General features: G+C 42.5%; 1 protein-coding gene across 1 annotated transcript in view; it reads left to right on the top strand.

The window, feature by feature from the left end:
* stxbp3 (syntaxin binding protein 3) overlaps positions 1-27,879 on the top strand; it is a 101,668-nt gene that overhangs the window by 69,176 nt on the left and 4,613 nt on the right. Inside the window, exons 14-17 of the mRNA XM_084310932.1 lie at positions 1,563-1,698; positions 5,213-5,319; positions 8,034-8,132; positions 22,286-22,371. Coding sequence (XP_084167058.1) covers positions 1,563-1,698; positions 5,213-5,319; positions 8,034-8,132; positions 22,286-22,371 — 428 coding nt within the window. The remainder of the gene's footprint in view (positions 1-1,562; positions 1,699-5,212; positions 5,320-8,033; positions 8,133-22,285; positions 22,372-27,879) is intronic.

Here is a 27,879-nt window from a genome sequence, read left to right on the forward strand (position 1 = left end):
TGAAAATGAGTTTGACACCCCTGTCCTATAGGATCTGGTAATGCAGTAGTTAATCTCTAATCCAGCGTGTTGTCCTATAGGATCTGGTAATGCAGTAGTTAATGTGTAATCCAGCATGTTGTAAAGCGACTTACAAGTTCTGTACGACAAGCCATCAGGAAGAGCACAACTCTATCAGCTGAGTAACAATGTTCATCAAAGTGTTGAGTGCTACAGTGTAGGTTAGTTTATTAGGACAAGTGCATGACAGTATGGTTAGTTAGGGTTAGATTTTTTTTTTTTTTTTTTTTTTTTTTTTTTAATTCAGATAATGGTTGAAGAAGTGAGTCTTTAGTCGACGGCGAAAGATTGGACGTGTTTCGGCTGTCCTAACTGGGGTGGGTAGTTCATTCCACCATTGTGGGGCAAGGACTGAGAATAGGCGACTTCTCTTTGATGACCCTCCCGCAGTAGTTAATCTGTAATCCAGCATGTTGTCCTATAGGATCTGGCAATGCAGTAGTTAATGTGTAATCCAGCATGTTGTCCTATAGGATCTGGTAATGCAGTAGTTAATGTGTAATCCTGCGTGTTGTCCTATAGGATCTGGTAATGCAGTAGTTAATGTGTAATCCAGTGTGTTGTCCTATAGGATCTGGTAATGCAGTAGTTAATGTGTAATCCCGCGTGTTGTCCTATAGGATCTGGTAATGCAGTAGTTAATGTGTAATCCTGCGTGTTGTCCTATAGGATCTGGTAATGCAGTAGTTAATGTGTAATCCAGCATGTTGTCCTATAGGATCTGGTAATGCAGTAGTTAATCTGTAATCCAGTGTGTTGTCCTATAGGATCTGGTAATGCAGTAGTTAATGTGTAATCCCGCGTGTTGTCCTATAGGATCTGGTAATGCAGTAGTTAATGTGTAATCCCGCGTGTTGTCCTATAGGATCTGGTAATGCAGTAGTTAATGTGTAATCCCGCGTGTTGTCCTATAGGATCTGGCAATGCAGTAGTTAATGTGTAATCCCGCGTGTTGTCCTATAGGATCTGGCAATGCAGTAGTTAATGTGTAATCCCGCGTGTTGTCCTATAGGATCTGGCAATGCAGTAGTTAATGTGTAATCCTGCGTGTTGTCCTATAGGATCTGGTAATGCAGTAGTTAATGTATAATCCCGCGTGTTGTCCTATAGGATCTGGCAATGCAGTAGTTAATGTGTAATCCCGTGTGTTGTCCTATAGGATCTGGTAATGCAGTAGTTAATGTGTAATCCTGCGTGTTGTCCTATAGGATCTGGTAATGCAGTAGTTAATGTGTAATCCCGTGTGTTGTCCTATAGGATCTGGTAATGCAGTAGTTAATGTGTAATCCAGCATGTTGTCCTATAGGATCTGGCAATGCAGTAGTTAATGTGTAATCCTGCGTGTTGTCCTATAGGATCTGGTAATGCAGTAGTTAATGTGTAATCCAGCGTGTTGTCCTATAGGATCTGGTAATGCAGTAGTTAATGTGTAATCCTGCGTGTTGTCCTATAGGATCTGGCAATGCAGTAGTTAATGTGTAATCCTGCGTGTTGTCCTATAGGATCTGGCAGTGGGCTCAGACGTGGACGGGCAGAAGGTGAAGGACCCGATGCGCACGCTGCTGCCTGTGCTGCTCCACCCCTACAGCACCTACGACAAGATCCGAGCTGTCCTGCTCTACATATTCAGCCTCAACGGTAGGCCTCCAAGCCAACCCCTCCACAACCATTTATTACACTGAAAGTACTTGTTCTAAACACTGAACTAGTGTTTCCACGTCATCTCACTGTGTCAGTGGCATCGGTTGATGTGATACAGACACACATATTGATTCCATGTGTGTTTTGAGATTTGGTTTGATCCTTAAACCAGTTGGATATGTATAGAATGATGAAAGTACTAATTACATACATTGGCCCTTTACTTTACATCAGAGTTGGGTCAGATAGCCAATAAGTAGGGGTGTAACGATTCGATTACGATTCTTCAGGCAACGGTTCAATGCATCATGAAATCTCCATTTGACCACGATTCGATACATTTTCTATCGGTTAATTCCCCCAAAAAAATTTATACGCAAATGTGGCTGGGGGAACTGATTCACTCAGCATGAATGGATTATAGGTCAATAAAAACAATACACAAAGCTTTAAGTTAATAGGATATTTTATTCCCAAAAAGTGCCAGATTTTAGATTTCAGACATTTTATGTATTACCTGATTAATGCCTACTGTAGCAAAGTTGTAGCCAACAACTAGGCCTAATAAAAAAGGCAGTGACATTGAACTACTGCTACAAAAGTAACAGTCACTTAACTTTAGCTTTTGCCCCTTTTATGCATACAATGCCTATGTTTTGGCTAGTGTTGCTCTTCTAGAAAAATAATCCTTTCAGGGTTGCCTATTGAAATACTGTAATTCCGTGGGGATTTTGACTATGGGTGAATTCTGGGGGGGGCTTGTGTGGTGGTTAGACATAATTCACCCACGGAACTGTTGTTGGGAATAGGGGTTCCGCCCGGACGTTATTGAATGTTGCTTTCCTGTCTGCAAACTAGTCCGTTAGCTAGTAAACGAGACAGTGTGTTGTTGTTACTCGTGCAAAATAAACGTTTAGCGTTGTCTTTCGACACCCTGCCTCAGACTTCTATCCTTCAGCACTACAACGCCAACATTTTGGGACATTTGCTTACCGTCTTCTCCAGAGAGAGACAAGAAGATAGATACCAGTTTCCTCTCTGTGTGTTCAGTAGAAGGCTATCTGGCTGCACGTTAGCCTAGCTTAGCACAATGAATGGAAGCGGACTGCATACTGGAGAGAAGCATATTTTATTTTGGCCAAACTGCTTACTGCACACATTAAAATTGTGATTCTAATTGATTCTAACATTTTCAAATCCATGCAGTTGAAATATCACCTTAGGATGCATTGTTACACGCCTAGTCAATACGTGCTTGTTTTATGCTGCTTAGAGCAGTGGTTCCCAAGGGGTGCGCGAGTGCCCTCTAGGTGGTGCGTGACATGAAAAGGCTAATGGTGGTTAAAAAAATAAATAAAAAATTACAATAAAATGTCATACAAATCTTAGTCAAACCTTTAGTATTATGGATATTAAACATGCTGGCAGAGTATTGTCGTGAACATTTTAATTAAATAAAGAAATTCCCTATCCATAGTCGCCGTGGGAAGAGATAAAATTAAAAATTTAATCTGTGCACGGAGACCAGCAACAATTTTTTCTAACAGAAACCCATTTGGGGGTGCGCAAGCTAGGTCGGGAGGTGACAGGGGGTGCACGGCCAAAAAAGTTTGGGAACCGCTGGCTTAGAGTAACGGATGGGTGGGGTTACCACACAAGGTCAGGTATGTGCATGTTCATTCATTCATTCATTCAACCTTTATTTATAGGGATGCCCCGCTCGATCGGCCACCGATCGTTATCGGCCGATAATCAGTATAAATATGCGATCAGTGATCGGTGATAATGCTTTATTTTCGCCGATCGTCAAAACCGATCTCACTCGCTGTCTCAGTTCTGTCTCGGACACCGGGTGGTGCGGCGTCTGCTCATCCCTCCAGCCCCTCCCGCACGCATGTAAACACGGGTCTAGTCTAGTCTAGTGGGACGGGAGGACGGCGTCTCCCTGAGCTAACGTTACAAAATGACCCAGTCAACTATTCACTTTTAGTTTAATACATGATGAGGCATTGTCTAACCGAACGGTATCTAGCCGGCTAGCTACCGATAGCTCCTGATATCAACAAATGCTCCAGCAATAGTCTGGTACGTGTATGATACCTGTTAGCTCTCGTTAGCGCAAGTTAGTTCACTGTTCAAAACGAAATGTCCCATTGAACTAAAATATACTAAATATTAACGTTATATATCCGGCTAGCAGTAGCTACAGATAGCTCCTGATATCAATGTTTTATAACACTGATTCGACGCGTATTCGAGCTGAGGGCATGTTGAATGTGATATGACCAAAGCACAGTAACGTTATATCAATAGGGTCCATCTGCAGCGCAGGAGAATCCTTGCCGTAGCTCGAGGCTACTCGAGTATAGGGCCCAGGTGCAGCTCCGGAGAATCCTGGCAGTAGCTGGAGGCTACTCGAGTACACACAGACAGTGGAGCTTGTTGCGTGGTGGCGATGTCTCGCAGATAATACAAGTACAAGTCTAATTATATAATATATATATTTTATAAAAATAAAATTATATAAAATAACTTTTAATTTGTTTTTAATCAAAAACGATCGGTATCGGCCGATATGGCTCACGACGATCGGTGATCGGTATCGGTGGCAAAAAACGTGATCGGGGCATCCCTATTTATTTAGTCTCGGAAATCATAGAATGCATCTAATTTCAGATGATGTTGAGAAATGCAGCACAAACTAAATACAAAACAATGAGAAAGTAAATCAATTTAACAAATAAAAAGTAAAAGAACAAAAAGGATACTAATACGTTGAGTTTTAAGGTACAAGATGTTCCACATGTCAGAGGCACAGAAGCTGAAAGCGGATGTCTTCTAGTTCAGTGTAGACTCTGGGGGTCTGAGGTGTAAGATGATCATGGGAGCGATTGTGAGGTCCAGAGGTCCAGTCTAATAATGCAGTGATATAAGGGGCAAGATCTCCAACAATGGCTTCATATAGAAACCGTATTGTACAGGATACAAGTAAACAAGGTGTAATATCTTGTGCCATGCTGGTGAAATCTGGGAGCACGGTCTGGTTACCTGACCTCTTTTCCAGGTACTAGGAACTATGCCGGTTGACAATGAAAGAATACATACCGGTACATATGTGTTATTTGCTCTGTAATTAATGGAGCAGCTAGCCTGAGAAAAAAAATCCTGATGCACAGCAGATTAAACTCTTATTATTCCAAAAAGAGACTTGAGATTTGATTTGTGATCTGAGACTTGACTTGGACTCTATGTTCAAAGACTAGAGACTTGACTTGCTTAGATATACTTGCTTAGATAGACTCAAGTGGAGTATTTGATGTAGGGCTGCAACTAACGATGATTTTGTTATTGATTAATCTGTCGATCATTTAATCTATTAGTCGATTCATCTAAAATGATTAATTTACCAGGAAAACATTAATTACACAATTCAATGGTCAACTCATCGTTGCAGCCCTAATTTGGTATAATATAACTATAATGGTATTTATAACTGTGTGTTTGTTAATAGGAACGACAGAAGAGAATCTGAATAAGTTGATTCAACATGTGAAGATCGAAGATGACAGAGAGTTTATTCTGAACTGGAAGGAACTGGGTGTCCCCATCATATCAACGGTATGATCCATTATCAATGAATACATGAACTAATCTCCCCATCATATCAATGGTATGATCCATTATCAATGAATACATGAACTAATCTCCCCATCATATCAATGGTATGATCCATTATCAATGAATACATTAACTAATCTCCCCATCATATCAATGGTATGATCCATTATCAATGAATACATTAACTAATCTGCCCATCATATCAACTGTATGATACATATTTTCATCTGTGTTTATATTCATCTCATTGTTTTATATGATACATATTTTCATGTGTGTTGTTTATATATATACATATATATATACATATATATTATATATTTAAGTCACTGTTTGATATGATCCATATTTTCACATGTGTTTATTTATATATATTATATATTTAGTCACTGTTTGATATGATACATATTTTCACATGTGTGTATTTATATATATTATATATTTAGTCACTGTTAGATATGATACATATTTTCCTGTGTGTTTATATATATTTAGTAGGGGTGGAAATCATCACGATACGATATCGATTCTTTGGACAACGATACAATATTTGCCGATATCACACAGTCTGCCACGATACGATACTATTCGATTCAGGTGCCTGCGATCGATATGAGACGTTATTATATGCCCATTTAACACAATCGGTAACATTTAGATCAACTCAAAAAAGGCAACGGAAATATCATTTGACATTTTTATTTGTGAACTCTTCCAGACATTTAAATTAAAAACAATCTATTGTTTTTAATACAAATAGACCTCCTGTTCACTGTAAAGTGCCACGTTTTAATATATTGAGCTTTCAACTTTAAGTAAATTCTTTTGGAACTCACAACTCACAACACGCAACCTAAAACCCCTTCCTCTCCCAAACTGTTCCTATAATTGTTTTATGTTGCATGATGATCATGAATAAGGTATCGGAAATTAAGAGTTGGACAATATCAGTATATCGGTATCGGTAAAAAAGCCAATATCGAGCATCCCTAATTCTTTGTTTAAATATCAACATTATCTGTCCATCCTCAGTAAATGTACTATCAATATAATATACCGGAATTCCTCTAATGGTGACCGGTATTCAAATACAAGCCGGGTCTCTATTAATGGCCGGGTGCGCTCTTGAGCTAAGCAATTATAAGCCGACCTCCTAATACAAGCCGGGTTACTAATATACTGAGCTGCATACTGAGCTAGTTACTTGATTTCACTTTGAAAACGTTGAAATGACCAGTGACCACCTGTAATTGCACTGTTTACTATTTCATACAGTACTTGGTTTCAATAAATGAACCCAGTACATTTTACTGGGTTCAAACTGACACAAAATGTTGATTTATTCATTATGATCTGTTTGAAAATTAGAAATATAGGCCTCTCTCTTATACATGCCTCCTCCTAATAAAAGCCTGGTACCCGCTACAGTTTAAGCAAATACAAGCCCGGGTCACTATTAGAGGAATTACGGTACTCGTCTGACTTCATCTGGTCTTTACAAATGCATGCATGCACGCATGCATGCACGCACGCACGCACGCACGCACACACACACACACACACACACGCACACACACACACACACACACACACACACACACACACACACACACACACACATGGAGAATGCCCTTCCCCAGTCCCCACTCTGCTGTTCTCTCTATGGCTCTGATCAGGGTTAGCTTGTTAGCTAACGTAACGTTAATTTCGGTCTTTAAACCTCTTAACATGCGGGCAGAAAAGTGGCCATTTTTGTTTTTGTTTTTGAGGACTGCATACCTTTTTTGCAAACCAAAATACTATACTTTATACTTATAGCACATGCATAAGTCTCTTTTGAAAGATAACATTCTGAAGTTTATGATACAATAAAGAAAGATCACTTTTAGTGCTAATGAAATAGAGTAACATAGGTCTGAACATGAGTTGTAGAAAAACTTTGTTACTCAAGTTTTTCTGTAGTAGTTAGTAGTCCAGAAGTAGTATTTCCCCAGACATTCATATGGCTTAAAACCTCCCGAGATCCATAGCCTGAAGTCTTATGTAGTACATGTCCAAATTTCAGAAAGATTCGTTCAGAAATGAGTGATTAGGAGTGATTTTGGTAAACTGTGTACAAAAGAAAAGCTCAGTTTTCTCATAGACTTAAATTCATTCTGCGTTTTTTCTCGTCCTGTTTTCTCTCGTAACTTTTCACCCATATTCCTGATTCGTACATCCCCGGCTAGGATATCATTGGAAAGCCACACTCATTGGCTACAACCCTGTCCAATCATTTTCAAGATCGCCAAATGATTGACGGAACTAGAGCCCCAAGAGTCGGGAATGGCGAGGATTGCAAAGCATGTTAGATGCATTTGACCCGTTGCAGAATAAAACAGCAGGGACTTGTTTTGGGTAGCAAAATAGGCACACTATGTAGCCTTGCTCTGAATGTAATGTCTACACGCGTTTCAGATGCTACTGCTGTGCTGTTGAGCGGATACGACTCCACAGGATTTTCAAAATAAGAGTATCGCAATATGAACCGATCTTTTTACGTTGCATCGATCCTATTGGATCATTGATAATAGATCGATATATCGATCTGGATCTATGTATCGTCCCACCCCTAATATTTAGTCAGTGTTTGATATGATTAATATTTTCATGTGTGTTTATATTTATATACTGTATATTATATATTTAGTCACTGTTTGCCTTCATGTTTTTAGCCGAGCCTGTTTTCCCGTAAGCCGCCCAGACGAGATCGTTCCCAGGAAGAAACATACAACCTGTCCAGGTGGACCCCAGTCATCAAAGACATCATGGAGGTCAGTGTCTGACAAATAAACTACAACTCTCCCCTAAATATAAACTACAACTCCCACCTAAATATAAACAACTCCCACCTAAAGCTTCCAATTTTTTTTTACATTATATCAAAGTACAAGTTCTTACCTACAAAATAAGCCATCACTTGTACAAATCGGGCGGATACTTTTCAATATGTCTTATTAACAAAGTTGATAACACAATAGCCCGTTTTGAGCTACAGAGCCTCATGCAGAGCTACAAATACCCACTGGCCATTGCCACCTATCCCCTCCCCCACCTAACACCTTTTGCAGGTGAGAAGCATTCACTGGTAGGGGGTAGGTGCTGTCAGGATTTAGCAGGTTTTTTGCTAATAAGACTATCCATAAAAGTATCTACAGTATCTATAAATTCTACCATATCTATCTATAATTCCATGAGAGAGAGAGAGAGAGAGAGAGAGAGAGAGAGAGAGACCGTTATTGTCTGATAAGCCCCCTCTCTTCCTTTCTCTCCCTCTCGGGTGTGCCACGGCAGCTTGTGGGGGGGGCCTCCCTTCCTCCCTCTCTTCCTTTTTTTCTTTCTTTCAATCTCTCGTTTGGGGGTGTGTGCCGCGCGGCAGTTCCCCCCCCCCCCCCCCCCCAAGTGCTCTCTATCTCTCTCTCTCTCTCTCTCCCTGCAGATTGCATGCCGCACGGCAGGTCCCCCCCCCCCCCCCCCCAAGTGCTCTCTATCTCTCTCTCTCTCTCTCTCTCTCTCTCTCTCTCCCTCCAGAGTGCATGCAGAGTATGAGGAAGTGGTTTCCACTCGCTGTGTACAGTCAGTCTAGGTAGATTGTGGGCGGGCATTAGCTACAACCACAGAGCCAATCACATCACTGTCTGCTACCCAGAGCCTGAGTAACGTCATTCAGGCCTTCAAATCAGGATGGCCTAATTTACTGGAGCAGGAAATTATCTGAGCTGAATCAGAGCAATCCGCCAATATGTTTTATTTAGACACTAAAACACATTGATACTAACTCCTATTACTATAATACAATGCTAGAGACTGAAAAATGACATTTATAATGCATGTCGCCTTTAAACAATTGTGTACAATCAACTGTTATTTACTGTGTTGGCCCTGTATTCTGATGTGTGTTCATGCAGGGAATGTCATACATTCTTGTGGACCTATACAACGGAGTCTGTGTTGAGCTCAGCTGTAATCCAAGTAACCCTAACTATGTGACCGATACCTATTTCTTATTTGGTCTTGTGTATACTGCTGCTATTTCTGAAGAAGCATTCTCATTGGCCTAGTGATGATGACATAAAAGAGGCTTACAGTGTGTGAAAGTTACCATAGCTCAGCGTATGTACGCTGTCTATGTGTTCGGGAGACTCTGTGCATAAAAACTGGATTATAATCATGTCTCACTTAGTCTCAACCACAGCGCAAGCTGTTAGTGAATTACGCGAAGGGGAGCATTATGGCAGGATACTTATTTTACGAAAAAGAGTGAGGCACAGGCAGGAAGTGGCCATTTTTCAAAGTAAAATACCCGGAAGACCAATGAAAATAAAATACATTTCTTTAAAAAAAAACTTAATTCTTTAGGGGCGGCTAGGTGGCGTAGCGGAGATTGCACTCGTCACCAATGCAAGAGACTCCGGTCTCGAATCCCGGTGTCAGCATTGCCTGCGGCTTGGGCCAGTCGTCATACTATCTCAATTGGCAGAGGTAGTGGGTGGAAGTCGATGGGTGGGGATTGGACGTTGTGGACAGTGACTCCTACAGGTCGGTTGGGGGACGCCTGCACAGCAGAGACAGGAAGTATCGGGGGCAGCGTGAGCCTCCCACGCGTTACTCCTCGCCACTGAGAGTCCGCGCTGTCTGGTGAAAAGATGCGACAGGCTGCCTCCTTGTGTACCGGAGGGGACACGTGATGCAAGGCTTTTATCCTCACTACAACCGACCAGTGTGGGGCATAGTCTAGCAACGTTCAAGACAGGGGAGGGGAGAATTGGCAATATGAAATTGGGATGGGAGAAAAATTGAAAATAAGGAGAAAAAAGTGGACAAAAAAAAAAATTCTTTGCGGCCCGCTACCAAATTATCCACGGCCAGGTACCGGTCCGCGACCCGATGGTTGGGGACCTCTGCTATAAATCCTTCTCTCTATACTCCGTTATGCGCAAGTTTACAGACTTTCGGGAGTGCGTACTGGAGTAGATTATTCAATGCGTCTGCCAGCCAGCTTTTGTGCAACGGAGAGAAGATCATCTCCCGATTCAGATGCAATTTAACATAAGCGGCTGGGTGGCGCAGCGGACTAAGCGCTCGTCACCAACGCAAGAGACACCACTGGTATCGAATCCGGCTGTCAGCGTTGCCTCCGGCTTGGCCGGCCGTCATACTGGCTCGATTGGCAGAGTCAGCGGGAGGGAAGCCGGTGGGTGGGTCCGGGTCGTTGTAAACAGCGACTCCTACAGTTCGGTCGGGGCGCCTGCACAGAGAGGGAAGGATCTGGAGGGAGGTAGTGTGACCTTCCACACGTTACACTCTCCCAGTGAGAGTCCGCGCTGCCAGGTGAAAAGAAGTGGTGGGCTGGGTACACATGTGTCGGAGGAAGCATGTCCCGTGATTAAGACGGGGAGGATGCGACCCTCTTTGCGCCGCCCCTGCGCCTCAAATAGATCCGCTATGAGCTCTATCTTTAATTTTTCAAAATGTTCAGTTGCTATCGCTATCAGCTCTATCTTAAATGTTTCTAAATGTTCAGTTGCTATTGCATGCACTCATCTGTGTTTCACTACACACATGAGTGCATGCTTACCAACTGTCCATCTGCAACACTACTATCACCGACATCTAAGAAGGGAGATCCCCCCTTGAATGGCCCTTCTAAGGTTTCTCTCTTCCACATTGCCTGTGGTGCATTTTTTCCTATTGCTAGGTTTTAGTGAGTTTTTCCTTACCTTCGCGTGGGGTATGTCTGGGAGTGTTTGCATTGCATTAATTTATTTTGCATTTATTTTAAATTGGTTGGACCTTATGGTGTTCTTGTTTTGTTTCTTGACTTATTGTGATATTTCTTCTTGACTTGTTTAAAGAAGATGTGTCCGGCCCATGGGGACATTAACATGTGTTGTCGGGCCTTACAAATAAATTTGATTTGATTTGATTTATGTGATACTCTCCGCCCTCCCAGACCGACGGTAGGGGGTAGAGTGCGCAACGACCAGGAAGGGGATTGGGAATTGGGAATTGGCATAACGACTAACATTGGGAGGGGAGAAAAACGGAAAAAGAAGGGGGAAAAAGATAACAAAAAAATTAAAAAAGATACAATTTAACACAAAGTTCCAAAGATATGAATGTTTCTCTGCATATTTTCACACTGCCAACAAAGTACTGGGCCGAATTAGGGGTGTAATGATGCATCGAAATGCATCGATCCTAATGTGACGATTCAACTGCATCGATTTGAAAATGTTAGAATCTAAATACCTTTTCGGACTATAAGCCGCGGCTTTTTCCCCCATTTTTTGACCCTGCGGCTTATATAACGGTGCGGCTTATGTGACTCGACGTGACCAAAGCCGAAAATGTAAAAATCTAAATATTGCTTTTTTGACTGCATTGAAATGTTATTTATCTGTTCCCTTATTTGCTAAACTTAATACAACTTGTAAATGAGTTAATTCTTGTTATTTGTCCGACAGTATTGTGTCCCAATGCTAATTACATATGGTAATTAAACATTAAAACACCTGCGGCTTATAGTCCAGTGCGGCTTATATATGTACACATCATTCAATTTAGCTGCTGCGGCTTATATTCAGGTGCGGCTTATAGTGCGAAAAGTACGGTAATTTAAAAAAAAAACATTTTCTTTTATTAGTTTGTTTGTTTGTTTTGTGTATTATTTCTATTGACCTATAGTCCATTCATGCTGAGTGAATGAGTTCCCCCAGCTACATTTGTGTATTCAACATTTTTGGGGGAATTAACTGATAGAAAACGTATCTGCCCGTCGCTTATCAATGACTTTGCAGTCAACATTGTCGAAACGGATTGTTTTTTAATCGGTTCATTTCCGTTTTATAGCATTTTGAAAATCCCTCGTTTTCTTGAAAGTTTCAGGAAAATATATAGATTCCGTGATAAACGGCATTTACTGGAATATTCTGGAATACACAAACGTTGTAATTTTTCTGCCTATTTATGAATCGTTTTCAAATAAACGCTAGATTATCGATAGTATGTGTACTTATGCACGCTAGAGAAGCGGGCTGAAAAATATATTCTCATTTCCTGATCAGCGCGCACACACACACACACACACACACACATGGGGCAAACGCTGATATATAGGTGGAAACGGATCCGATTACCCCAAGACTGGTAAAATAAATTGCTTACCTCAGATCAGATGTTCTCCAAAAAGATGATTCCAATTCCTGATCGCCATTCCAAATATCGATCGTGTTTATTGATTCAGCGCCAGGGGACTGTAAATATGTATTCCACGCTGTTCTGCGGCTCTGCGATCACTTCGATCCTTCAGTTGGCTTGACTGAAAAGTAAAATGAGGAAACTGGACCCCCCCCATCAGCCTAATCCAGTGGGGTGCAGTACCACAGGGAAAGACGATAGGGGGCGGTATTTTCCCAATGGAGCTCAGAGAGAGTCTGCAGCACTAGCGTGAGGCTCGATTGATGAAATATGAATTCAAATCGCTAATAAAAAAAAATACGACAAACAAACGCTATATAGCGTTGGTGGCATTTAACAGTCGGCATGAACTAACGACAAAACGCGTCCGTGGCACTCAAAGTGTTAATGGCCCTGTCCTTGACGTTCTTTGCAGAGAGAGGCACATCTAAAATGTTCTGAACAATTTCACTTTTATTTTTGTCCGAGAATAGATGTTCAGATATTTTTATGAATGATTCCTTCATTTATTCCCCATCTGTGAACGGCTTCCCACGCCTTATTATCTCCTGAGATGCCGCAAAACTAGCAGCAGTAGTTGTGTTTCGAGACTTGATCCACTTCTTAAAAGTAAGTTTGCTCTGCTCAGCTTTCGCAGCAGTTCCGAAATCGCTCTTTTCCTTTCATCTCCAGTTTGGTACTTTTCAGCAAATGCTGTGTGTTTATTCTGGAAATGTCTTTCACAACATAAAAATTTTTGTTCTTCGCAAATTTCTCACCACATGTCGGGCATACAGGTAAGCCTGCATCGTTAGTCGTGAAAGCAAATTAATCTGTCCACGCTGAATTAAACCCTCTACTTTCCTTTTTTTGGATTTATCCATGGTTAGCTTACTGGGGGGTCGTAAATGCAAGATTAGCCACCTGCAGACGGCAGGGAGAGGTGTGACGTATACTTTAGTTGAAGAAATATTTTTTTATTTCAGTGTCGCAGTATCGCCTCAATCTCCAAAATAAGAGGCGTTTAAAAATAGCCATCATTTATTTCCTTTTTTTTTAAGCAACAGGGAGCCACAACAGAGTGGCTAAAGAGCCCTGGTCTACAGTATAGGCATTGTGGGGTTCAGAGTTAACACGTTAGGGGGGACAGACACCGTGGTACAGTGTGAATGTCTCCCCTCTTGGAGTCTCAAGGCGTTGCCAGCAGCAGCAACCCCTCCCCTGTCCCCCCCTGTCCTCCCCTGCCCTCCCCTGTCCCCATTCAACTCTTCAGACAGACGTTGGATAATGAAACACATTCCCGTCAGTCAGATCCCTACAGCCCTGATCTGGGTCAGTCAGTCAGATCCCTACAGCCCTGATCTGGGTCACGCAGCTCTGGGGCTCCAGCTCAATGGCAGCCGTGAGAAAGATGAGTCCCGGCGCTGAAAGGTAGTTGTATCCAGATAATGTGATCTGTATGTGTGATGTTCTATAGCCTGTACGGTGTACCTGGTGTCAGACCCTCTGGGGCTCAGAGGTAATCTGATCTGTATGTGTGATGTTCTATAGGACTGTATGGTGTTTGACACCGGGGGGTAGAGACTAAACATCCCACCCTCTTCCTGTGTGTTTTATTGTGTTCAATGTTTTCCATGTGTGAAGGTTTGACAATAAGAGACCACGTCGTTTCAGATCAGGGTCAGATGTCGGCTCAGTGGTGGTTCCATAGGGGTTTATTGTGCTGAATGGTGCTTTTATCTAAAGTGCTTCACAACTTGCCTCACATTCACCCATTCACTCACACATTCACACACAGACAGCGGAGGCGACCACGCAAGGTGCCGACCTGCTCATCTGGAGCAGTTAGGGGTTAAGTTTCTTTGCTCAAGGACACTTCGACACGCTGCCGGGAGGAGCCGGAATCTAACCAGGGACCTTCAGATTACAAAACGATACAGGACATACCCAAACCAAAAACCCTTGATTAACTGATGTTCAGTCCAAGCTACGTGCCTGCTCCACTGCATTTGTCTCAGGCAACGCTGAGGACTACAAGAAGGCCAGATACGACCTGCGTAGATCCATCAGCGAGGCCAAGGGACAATACAGACAAAAGCGGGAGGGATTCTACACCACCACAGATTCCCGGCGCATGTGGCAAGGCCTGCAACACATCACAGACTACAAGCAGGGGAGTAAGGGGGGTCACAAACAGCCAACCCTCACTGCCAGATGAGCTGAACGAGTTCTTCGAGGTCCCCAACACCAACCAACAGAGAGGGGTTCTGACCACAGAGCGCACACATGACTCACCACTCACTGACAACGGAAGGCAGCCGGCCCAGACAACATCCCCGGCTGTGCCCTCAGGGTCTGTTCATCAGAGCTGGCTGACGTACTTGCTGACATTTACAACTTGTCACTAGCACAGGCTGTTGTGCCCACCTGGTTCAAGACCACCACCATCGTGCCCCTGCCAAAAGAAAAACACTGACCTGTCTGAATGACTATCGTCCCGTTGCACTCACCCCAATAGTGATGAAGTGTTTCGAGAGGATAGTCATGTCGCACATCAAGGAGACCATCCCAGACACACTGGACCCTCTGTAGTTTGCCTACCGTCAGAACCGGTCCACTGAGGATGCAGTCAACACCGTCATCCACACCACCCTCACCCACTTAGAGGGCAAGGACACATATGCCAGACTATTATTCATCGACTATAGCTCTGCATTTAACACGGTCATCCCACACAAACTCTCTGCTAAACTCCTCACTGTGGGTCTGACACCGGCTCTCTGTAACTGGGTGGTGAACTTTCTCACAAACCGGCCCCAGTCAGTCAGAGTCGGCAACCGGACATCAGGCACAAAAGTTCCAAGCACAGGGACCCCCCAGGGCGGTGTGCTGAGCCCCCTACTGTCCACCCTCTTCACACATGACTGTGTGGACTGGCCTCCCAGAACAACATCAGTATCATCAAGTTTGCGGATGAACTGGTGGCCTGGTGTCAGGACAATAATCTCGACTTGAACGCAAACAAGACCAAGGGTATGATTATTGACCCACGGAGGAGGAGTGTACAGTACACACCTCTATACTCGGAGACAGAGGTGGACAGGGTGAAAACATTTAAATTCCTCAGAATCAGCGAGGACCACCCAACAGATCATCAAAAAATCACAGCAACGACTGTACTTCCTAAGAAGACTATAGAATTTTAAAATGTCTATAGAAGTACGGTTGAGAGTGTCCCTACCAGCTCAATCACGGAACATGCAATGTTACTCACAGTGCCCTGTATATATCTATAACTTTAAAAAATGTAAATAAAAATATATATTTGTACCTTATTTTTGGCACTTGATTGTATTTAAATTGTAAAACATGACAATAAACAATCTTGAATCTTGAATTTGACATGAAGTCACAACACTGTCTCTCAGGCTATGCCAATATGCCATGCTCACATGAAGTCACAACACTGTCCCTCAGGCTATGCCAATATGCCATGCTCACATGAAGTCACAACACTGTCCCTCAGGCTATGCCAATATGCCATGCTCACATGAAGTCACAACACTGTCCCTCAGGCTATGCCATGCTGACATGAAGTCACAACACTGTCCCTCAGGCTATGCCATGCTTACATGGGGCACTCTGGACTAGTCCGTAACAATGCCCCTGTTGCAGTGATAGGGACACTGTACAGCTGCGAGTGCTGTCCTTCGGATGAGAAGTTAAACCGAGGTCCTGACTGAATTCGGTCGTTAAAGAACCCAGGGCGCTTATCGCAAAGAGTAATATAATACCGTAATTCCTCTAATAGTAACCCCGGCTTGTATTTGTTTCAACTGTAGCGGGTACCAGGCTTGTATTAGGAGGAGGCCTGTATAAGAGGGAGGCCTATATTTCAAATTTTCAAACGGATCATAATGAATAAATCAACATTTTGTGTCAGTTTGAACCCAGTAAAATGTACTGGGTTCATTTATTGAAACAAAGTACTGTATGAAATAGTAAACAGTGCAATTACAGGTGGTCACTGGTCATTTCAACATTTTCAAAGTGAAATCAAGTAACTAGCTCAGTATGCAGCTCAGTATATTAGTAACCCGGCTTGTATTAGGAGGCCGGCTTATAATTGCTTAGCTCAAGAGCGCACCCGGCCATTAATAGAGACCCGGCTTGTATTTGAGACCCGGTTACTATTAGAGGAATTACGGTATATAATAATAATGCAGGACCTGTTGCAGAGGTCTTTATTTGGCATGCAACGACACTCAATGTTTTTAGCGGTACACACAGCGGTTAGTTTAGCACACACACCGGAACACACACGCATGCATTGTCTCTTTAGGATCGCCGATGCGATTCGTCTCTGCGATTAACCCATCCCGTCGTCCTTCCCCCCCAAGGGCAGCCGGGAGCAGACAGGCGTCAACGTGAGCCGCGCCAGGGGACCAATCCAAGTGCTCCTGTCCGTCTTCGTCAAGGACGCCACAGCGTTAGCGATCTGTTGTTGTGCATGTTTTTCCATTGGGTTTATCTTATCGGGGGGGAAACCCTTGCGAGCACGGGGAGAACTTGCAAACTCCACACAGAAAGGCCTGGGAGATACCCCACCTGGGTACCTGACATCATGGAAACCTGGTCCCCAAGCGGGAATCGAACCCTGGACCTTCTTGCTGTGAGGCGACAGTGTTAACCACTACACCACCGTGCCGTAGGGTGTTCCCCGACGTTCCTGGCCAAATTCCCAATCAGGTCTCTGACATCAAGGCCACATTTGATTTTATTAGACATTTAAAAAAAAAATACAAGATTCCAGAAAAGGGTGCTACACAAAAAAGTCAAGACTTATTTCCATTGTGTTCCTTGGTCTCAGACAGACGAGCAATACAAGACATGACCATAAATAACAATTTAACAAACTACATAGACATGAACATTTTAAATGCAGTACAAACGTAGCCACAGACAACAATGTATCAGACAACATTTTCATGCATTTTTAAATCTAGTTTTTGACATTTTCGAGGAGCCATGATTTAACTTTTTCCTTAAAATTGTCTGCTACTGATGCATTTTAGCTGTGAAGGTAGCAAATTCCAATTTGTGGCTCCCCAGAATTTAAAAGAACATTTGCCCATATTTGTTTTGAACCTTGGAATACGCAGGTCAGCAATGCTGGCTCTGGTGTTATGGGTATGCATTTGTAAGAAAAGTGGGGGCCCTATTATTATAACTGTTGTGAACTATGTTGAGCTGAAATTGAACGGACCTGTCTTCCAGAGGGAGCCAGCCCAGCAACTGGAAGTGTTGTTTGCCCACATGTGCTCTAGAGCAGTGGTTCCCAAAGTTTTCAGGCCACGACTCCCAAAATAACGGTGTCAGAGAGCCGCGACCCCCACTATTATAGGAGGGGGAAAAAACGTAATTTTTTTTTTATAAATGGAAATGTATGGTTGAAACATGCAATCGTTCAAACGCACACACACTAATAAGCATTGGAGGCTTTTAACCAGGGCCAGACTGGGGAAATCATTCAGGCCAGGAAATATAGTGCGAATATATATATATTTTTAATCATTTAAAAAAATAAAATAATTGGGAAATCATCTGGCGACCCCCCCCCCCCCCCCCCCCCGCGACGGCTCACGACCACGCCGTCCCAGCACTTTTACGAGCAGAAGTACGTGCACAAAAATGCGTTCACAACTTTCACTCGACTCGTCGCGCCGTGCGCCAAGTACCGACACTTATCTATCACCTAGTCTTTGCATAATAATAGGATACCAATAGCATAACAAAGAACGAGAAGTGCAAAACCAAAATACAAGCCCTGTGGGGGTTTGCTTGAGCTGTGGAGCGTTCACTATGTGACAAATGGTCCTGACTGGAGAGACATTAAGTTGTGCTTCAGAAGGAAACTGTCCTTCTATAAACTGTAAGTTACATTGTTGATTTAGTTTGTATTTACTTTTCTAGTTTAAGTTAATTCAATTAAAGAAATTGTAACTACAATATTGTATCTACAATTACATTTAAAACATTTGTTTTTTAACCATATCTGTTGACAATATAATTTCTTTATATATTGAATGCTACATCCTGCTACCTTTTTCAGATTTACAAAAACTGAACTAAAACTAGTAATTTCCTATACAAACATGTTTCCTACTATTTATGCATAATAATCATCTGTTCTGTTTGCACGTGAGGGAACACGTATGCGTGCGCGGGAGCGCACGTGCACGTGGCGTCATTTAAACAGAGTACAGGCACTGCTGATATTACGACTGCACCCCTGTCGTGACCCCCACTTTGGGAACCACTGCTCTAGAGGCTAGTCCTAGAGTTAATCGGATGAGTTTGTTCTGGGAAACCTGTAACTTATCTTTTAAAACTTTGGTCAGACCTCCATACCAAGAACAGATAGCATAGTTGAAGCAACAAGAAACAAGAATTTGCCAGAATGCGAAGACTTTCAGGGTCTAATAAATGTGCTTTCCTGGCCAGAAATTTAGTTCACCTAATCATCCCTTCCCCTTAATTGGCCGATATCAATCCCTGTCTCCTGAGCCGTTCAGCCATTGTGTAGTGTGATGTGTGCCTGGTGCCAGTGTATGGCAGCCATTGAGCCGGCGTAGCCCAAGGTTGGGTGATACTAGTGGTGGTGAAGGAGGCAATTTCCACCCTAGATTGTGGGGAGCGCTTTGAGTGTCTAGAAAAGCGCTATATAAATGTAATTAATTATTATTATTATTATTATTATTATTATTATTATTATTATTATTATTATTACTACTACATGAAGTCACACCACTGTCTCTCAGGCTATGACATGAAGTCACACCACTGTCTCTCAGGCTATGACATGAAGTCACACCACTGTCTCTCAGGCTATGACATGAAGTCACACCACTGTCTCTCAGGCTATGACATGAAGTCACACCACTGTCTCTCAGGCTATGACATGAAGTCACACCACTGTCTCTCAGGCTATGACATGAAGTCACATCACTGTCTCTCAGGCTATGACATGAAGTCACATCACTGTCTCTCAGGCTATGACATGAAGTCACAACACTGTCTCTCAGGCTATGACATGAAGTCACACCACTGTCTCTCAGGCTATGACATGAAGTCACACCACTGTCTCTCAGGCTCACATACTGACACATACAGGGAGATAGTCCAGCAGTGGCTCCTCAAGGAGAACTTGTATTTGTTCGTTTTCCCTTAATAGAGAAACGTTTGGGATTATATAGTAACTTTTCAAATGAATGACTCACGAATGTTGTTCATGTTTTCACAATGTAGGAGAAAGTGCACCTGGTTCTCAACCTCACCTGTCGTACAGTGACTGCATGTTATTTTGTCTCTTGGTAACCATGTTTTTCTGTTTGCCTTCTCAGTGGCTAGACTGGTCACTGTGTGTGATCACTACACATTCAGATGAATAATGTTTTCCTAGTTATTGTTGTTACTCTGTTGTTCCACAAGGTGGAGTCATGGGGTCAGACATTATGACTAAACATCCCCCAGTAAACCTTGATAGTTTAGTAGGATGTTTTATTTTTCAAAGTCACCCTTCAAGCCCCCTGATTATTTTAAACAGTGACCTAGGAATGTGAAACAACATAGAATATGTATATGTGGAACAAGAAGCAATGGACATGTACACTTTCTAAACAGTTAGTGCTGCTGGGAGTGAATCCCCTTATGAAAGTATTTCAAAGAAATTACAAACTCCCTTTCTCTGTCATTCAGTCTACACCTAGCATTCGATGTGTTACAAACACCTAGCATTAGATGTGTTAACTAACACCTAGCATATTTATTCAATATGATGTTAAACTCTTTATTCAAAATGATGTTAAACTCTTTATTCAACATGATCGTAAACTCTTTATTCAACATGATCGTAAACTCTTTATTCAACATATTAAACTCTTTATTCAACATGATATTAAACTCTTTATTCAACATGATGTTAAACTTTATTCAACATGATATTAAACTATTTATTCAACATGATGTTAAACTTTATTCAACATGATATTAAACTCTATTCAACATGACCGTAAACTCTTTATTCAACATGATCGTAAACTCTTTATTCAATATGATCGTAAACTCTTTATTCAATATGATCTTAAACTCTTTATTCAACACGATGATAAACTCTTTATTCAACATGATCATAAACTATTCAACATGATTGTAAACATCATGTCATGATGTTAAACTCTTTATTCAACATGATGATAAACTCTTTATTCAACATGATCACAAACTCTTTATTCAACATGATGATAAACTCTTTATTCAACATGATCATAAACTCTTTATTCAACATGATCATAAACTCTTTATTCAACATGATCATAAACTATTCAACATGATTGTAAACATGTCATGATGTTAAACTCTTTATTCAACATGATGATAAACTCTTTATTCAACATGATCACAAACTCTTTATTCAACATGATCATAAACTCTTTATTCAACTTGTTAAACTCTTTATTCAACATGATTGTAAACTCTTTATTCAACATGATCGTAAACTCTATTCAACTTTTTAACTCTTTATTCAATATGATCTTAAACATTTGATTCAACATGTTAAACTTTACTCAACATGGTGTTAAACTCTTTATTCAATATGATGTATTCAACTATTCAACATACTTGTATACTCCTATTTTTTTCTTTTTCAATACAAAACATGCAAACAGAAACAACACTCAACACAAGAAAAGAAAGAAGAAGAAGAAGAAAGGGGCGTTCATTGTGTTTAAAATAGGGCTGTCAGTTTATCGCGTTAATTAGATTAATTAATTACACAGCAAATTATCACGTTATGAAAATTAACTAAAAATTCATTAAAAAAATAATTAAATATTTTTTTGTATCATTCATTCCATAAGAATGTAGAATACACATTTACAGACTTTCTTTTTTAATATGGTCCATTTGCATGTTCTTGGTATCTGATTCTAATCTCAGGTAATGTATTCCTAGTGTCAGAAATACTGTGGGCTAGATCCACAAAGAATGGATTGCACTGCAAGTTGCACCCTTACTTACAATTCATTATGAATTGAAAATGGGGGACCCTGATGTAAACAAGATGAAAGTCTTTCTCTGGTCTGCATCCACTTAACAATTGTGTGTATTGAGCCGTACTGTATTGTACCCATTCTGCAATCTATTAATAACATTTTCATTCAATCAATCAATCTGCGCGGTGATTGATTGAATGAATATTTTATTTTGAGTAAATTGTAATGAACCAAATAAGAATATCAATACATTTTTTTTAATCTTTGACTGTGAATAACACCATGCTCAAATTGACCAGACCTGAAAAATCTAAGCAAATTAATAGATGGAAGATGATTAAACAGAAGGTTTTGTAGATACAGTACTGAATTCTGCCATCCGGACACATGCAATTTGAAATATGATTATAGAATATAGAATATCAGGCATAAAATGGTTATGTGATTAAAATGCGATTAATTAGATTAATTAATTACAAATCCTGTAATTAATTAGATAAATTTTTTTAATCGCCTGACGGCACTAGTTTAAAATAATATAGAACAGAATCAAAAGAACCCACACCACCATCACACTACCATGTCCTCCTGAAGGCCCCTGACTGAAACGTTGACTGAATATATGTGGAATGAGGACCATGAATTCAACTGACTGAATGAATAATGTGTACGTTTGTGTCCTTGGCTCCCAGGATGCGGTGGAGAACAGGTTGGACAGCAGGGAGTGGCCTCATCAGTCGGAGTGTCCTGCAGCGTGGAACGGGTCTGGAGCCGTCAGGTAGGTCTACATCATGTTAGGTAGGTCTACACCATGTTAGGTAGGTCTACATCATGTTAGGTAGGTCTACACCATGTTAGGTAGGTCTACACCATGTCAGGTAGGTCTACACCATGTTAGGTAGGTCTACATCATGTTAGGTAGGTCTACATCATGTTAGGTAGGTCTACATCATGTCAGGTAGGTCTACATCATGGTAGGTCTACACCATGTTAGGTAGGTCTACACCATGTTAGGTAGGTCTACATCATGTTAGGTAGGTCTACACCATGTTAGGTAGGTCTACACCATGTTAGGTAGGTCTACACCATGTTAGGTAGGTCTACATCATGTTAGGTAGGTCTACACCATGTTAGGTAGGTCTACATCATGTTAGGTAGGTCTACATAATATTAGGTAGGTCTACACCATGTCAGGTAGGTCTACACCATGTCAGGTAGGTCTACACCATGTCAGGTAGGTCTACATCATGTCAGTTTGGTCTACACCATGTCAGGTAGGTCTACATCATGTTAGGTAGGTCTACACCATGTCAGGTAGGTCTACACCATGTCAGGTAGGTCTACATCATGTTAGGTAGGTCTACACCATGTTAGGTAGGTCTACACCATGTTAGGTAGGTCTACACCATGTCAGGTAGGTCTACACCATGTCAGGTAGGTCTACATAATGTTAGGTAGGTCTACATCATGTCAGGTAGGTCTACACCATGTCAGGTAGGTCTACATCATGTTAGGTAGGTCTACATCATGTCAGGTAGGTCTACACCATGTCAGGTAGGTCTACATCATGTCAGGTAGGTCTGCATCATGTTAGGTTGGTCTACACCATGTCAGGTAGGTCTACACCATGTCAGGTAGGTCTACACCATGTCAGGTAGGTCTACATCATGTCAGGTAGGTCTACATAATATTAGGTAGGTCTGCATAATGTTAGGTAGGTCTACACCATGTCAGGTAGGTCTACACCATGTCAGGTAGGTCTACACCATGTCAGGTAGGTCTACATAATATTAGGTAGGTCTACACCATGTTAGGTAGGTCTACACCATGTTAGGTAGGTCTACATCATGTCAGGTAGGTCTACATAATGTTAGGTAGGTCTACACCATGTTAGGTAGGTCTACATCATGTTAGGTAGGTCTACATCATGTCAGGTAGGTCTACATAATGTTAGGTAGCTCTACACCATGTTAGGTAGGTCTACACCATGTTAGGTAGGTCTACATCATGTCAGGTAGGTCTACATCATGTCAGGTAGGTCTACACCATGTTAGGTAGGTCTACATCATGTCAGGTAGGTCTACATCATGTCAGGTAGGTCTACATAATGTTAGGTAGGTCTACACCATGTTAGGTAGGTCTACATCATGTCAGGTATGTCTACATCATGTCAGGTAGGTCTACATCATGTCAGGTTGGTCTACACCATGTTAGGTAGGTCTATACCATGTTAGGTAGGTCTACATCATGTCAGGTAGGTCTACATCATGTCAGGTAGGTCTACATAATGTTAGGTAGATCTACACCATGGCAGGTAGGTCAACATCAGGTTAATCAAATCAAATATATTTGTAAAGCCCGAAATTCCAAGGTAATGCCCCCATAGGCTGTACAAGTCTTCTTTAAACAAGTCAAGAAGAAACATCACAATAAATCAAGAACAAAACCCACCATAAAATCCAAATATGCAACACTCCCAGACATACCCCCAAGAAAAAACTCACTAAAAACCTAGCAATAGGAAAAAAGCACCACAGGCTTTTAGAAACCTTAGATGGGCCATTCAAAGGGGATCCTCCAGTTTGGGTGTCGGTGATAATAGAGTGTTGCTATGGATGGTCGATGGGTGGAGACTAAAACAGGCGAATAGTTGGTATGTATGTACATATACATGTAATAAAACACATATGTACATGCAATAGCAACTGGGGTACATAGGAACATTTTTGAAAGATTTAAATAGAATAGAGCTAAGAACAACAACAACAAAAGAAAAGGCATAGGGAAACGAGCGCTAGTATGCCAATAAGATAAAGGTTAAATGTCGAGGCTCGGAGCTCATATTCCATTTGGATGAAAGTATGCGTGTATGTATTCCACTCTGATCCATTTGAAGTAAGGGGGCGACGTAGAGAAGATGGCACCACCTTGGCCATCACCATGAGACATCCACCACCTTGGCAAGTACTGTCAAAATACTTCCCAAAGGTCAGTGAATACCACGATCACAACACCAGAGGGAGCTCCACAAATCATGTTAAACCCAGATTCGGCTCAAACAAGGGACTAAACACGTTTCGCAATTATGCCACATCAATGTGGAACGCCCTACCCAAAGCTGTAAAGGAATGTGAATCACTACCCACTTTCAAAAATACTCTCAAAGAACACCTACAGGAGACTGCAATCGAAACTGGCCCTTGTAAATGTCCTAACCCAACCCCATCCAATGTACAGTAAATGACCATGTATGGTTTTGTCAATATTCCAATGTACAGTTTTGCTTGTACAGTGTCCCCCACCCACCCCTCCTACCCACCCCCCACCCAACCACCTCCAATGTACAGTCTCCCCACCCACCCAACCCCACCCCACCTACCCAACCTCCTCCAATGTACAGTTTCTACGTCAAATATATATACTCTCTCTTTTCTGGACTCTTTTTGTATCACAAACAGTACTGTATTTGCAAATCTGGTATGTCATAAATGTATAGATGTAGCAGTACTGTCTATCTGTATGTCGTGTGTGTCATATATGTTATGATGAATTGAAAATGGGGGACCCTGATGTAAACGAGACGAAAGTCTTTCTCTGGTCTGCATTCCCTTAACAATTGTATGTATTGAGCTGTACTGTACTGTACCCATTCTGCAATCTGTTAATAAAGTTTCCAATCAATCAATCAATCAATCAATGGCCATCACCACGAGACATCCACTCAGAGAGACAGGGAGTGGATGTCAGTTAGGATGTCTCTGGAGCCGTTGGGTAGGTCTACATCAGGTTAGTGTGTATCTGGAGCCGTTGGGTAGGTCTACATCAGGTTAGTGTGTATCTGGAGCCGTTGGGTAGGTCTACATCGTGTGTTGGTTGTACTGGGCAGCTCCTAGAATGAATAGAATAGAATAGAATGATCTTTATTGTCATTGTTACAGTGTTACAACGAAACTTTTAATGCAGCCCTAGGTGCTAGCCGTCACACAGTCCTAGATCATAAAAACACAGCCCTAAACACAGTATTAAATATAAAAACAAGAGTAAGGCATAAATAGACATAACATTAACAGGGGGGGGGGGGTGTAAAAGATAATTGCACTATCCCTTAGTGTTGTGTGTGTGCGTGGGGGGGGGGGGGGGGGTTTGGTGCAGGGGAGATTGTTGTTTAAAATTTTAGCTGAGTTTAGTGCACATATGGCCCAGGGATAAAAACTAAACTTCAGTCTGTTAGTCCGGGTGGGCATGACGCTGAAACGCCTGCCGTATGAGGTGTTTGTTGCCCGGGTGGTGTGGGTCTTTCAGTATTTTGACTGCCTTCATAAGACAGCGGGAGTTGTATAGTTATTCCAGTGAGGGGAGAGGGGAGCCGATGATTTTCTGGGCCGAATTGACGACCCTCTGGAGCGCCCTCCTCTCTGCGGCTGTGCAGCTGAGGAACCACTTGTCTGAGGTGGTAATTCCTGAGTATTCTCAGGAAGTAGAGTCTCTGTTGTGCCTTTTTCACGATCGCCTTGGTGTTGGTTCTCCAGGTCAGGTCATCCTCCAGGTGGACGCCCAGGAATTTGATGACAGAGACTCTCTCCACGCATCCCCCGTCGATGTACAGGGGCTGTATGTCGGTCTTCTTCCTCCTGTAGTCCACGATCATCTCCTGGGTTTTTAGCTTATTCAGCTGCAGGTTGTTAATTTTGCACAGGGCTGACAGCTGCTCTACCTCATCGCGGTACGCGGTCTCGTCGCCTTTTGAGATGCAGCCCACCACGGTGGTGTCGTCAGCGAACTTGATGGTGGTGTTGCTGGGGTGGACTGCGGTGAAGTCGTGGGTGTAAATAGAGTAAAAAAGGGGACTCAGCACGCAGCCCTGGGGGGATCCGGTGCTGAGGCTGATGGCTGTGGAGGTGTGGGGGCCTATCCTGACCCTCTGGGGGCGGTCAGACAGGACGTTTTTGGACCACCGGCAGAGGGGATGGTTTAGTCCAAGATCCATGAGTTTGGGCACTAGTCTGTCAGGCAGGATGTATTGAATGCAGAGCTAAAGTCCACGAAGAGCAGCCGTGCGTAGCCCCCCCCTCTCCAGATGGGACCGGGTAGAGGGGAGAGTTGTGGCGATGGCATCCTCCGTGGACCTGTTGGCTCTGTATGCAAACTGGTGGGGGTCTAGTCCGGGTGGGAGGCTAGAGATGATGTGGGGCTTGAGTGTCTTTTCAAAGACCTTCATGGGTAGGCAGGTGAGTGCGACTGGACGGTAGTCGTTCAGGCAACTGATTGAGTTCTTCTTTGGTACCGGGATGATTATGGAGGTTTTCAGGCAGGGTGGGATGATGCCTTGGGACAGGGACTGGTTGAAGATCTTAGTGAAGACCCCCGTCAGCTGGTCAGCGCAGTCTTTCAGCACCCGTCCCACGACACCGTCCAGCCCCGCCGCTTTCCTAGGGTTCACTCCCTTCAGTGTGCGTCTCACCTCGTGCTCCGTGAGGATGATGCTGCTGGTGAGTGTGGTGAGGCTGCTTCTGTCGGCACCGCCTCTGGGGTGGCGTTGATGTGCAGTGTGGATGTTTTCGTCGGCCTCGCTTCGAATCGTGCGAAGGAGTTCAGCTCCTCTGCCAGCTAGTGGTCAACAGTGTCGGACTGTGGTTGTACTGGGCAGCTCCTAGTGGTCAACAGTGTCAGACTGTGGTTGTACTGGCCCTGGGCAGCTCCTAGTGTTCAACGGTGTCAGACTGGTTATACTGGGCAGCTCCTAGTGGTCAACAGTGTTGGTAATGGTCAGCTCCTAGTGGTCAACTGTCAGTAATGGTCACCTCCTCCTTTCCAAAATTGGAAGATTTCTGGAAATGTACTGGAAAGTTTCCAACCATTTGCAACCCTAGGTAGAGGTTAAACGGGGACTGTTGACAGTGACTTCCTGTCTCTTTTGGGTGTGTCCTGAATGTGCACTTTAACAATACCTGTCCTACAATACCTGTCATACTTGTCCTACATTAACAGGTTCAGCGCCAGAGGTTGCTGTGGGCGTATGGCCGTGTGTGCCAGCACTGTAATGAATGGGGGTACATGCCGGTGTTTGCAGTGCTAAAACTATATTAAATATTATAGCTATTGATCTAATAATATAGTCGATTGTCATTGAGTTTCTTTCGGTCAAGATGCAAAAAACAGATAATTTCTTTCATCAATACATTCCCGTTTTATACCATGGTGAATATGAGTATAGTTTTAGTGTTAGTCTGCAACACTACTATCACCGACATCTAAGAAGGGAGATCCCCCCTTGAATGGCCCTTCT

Source organism: Notolepis coatsorum (assembly GCF_963971535.1).
Source record: "Notolepis coatsorum genome assembly, chromosome: 3".
NCBI lineage: Eukaryota > Metazoa > Chordata > Actinopteri > Aulopiformes > Paralepididae > Notolepis > Notolepis coatsorum.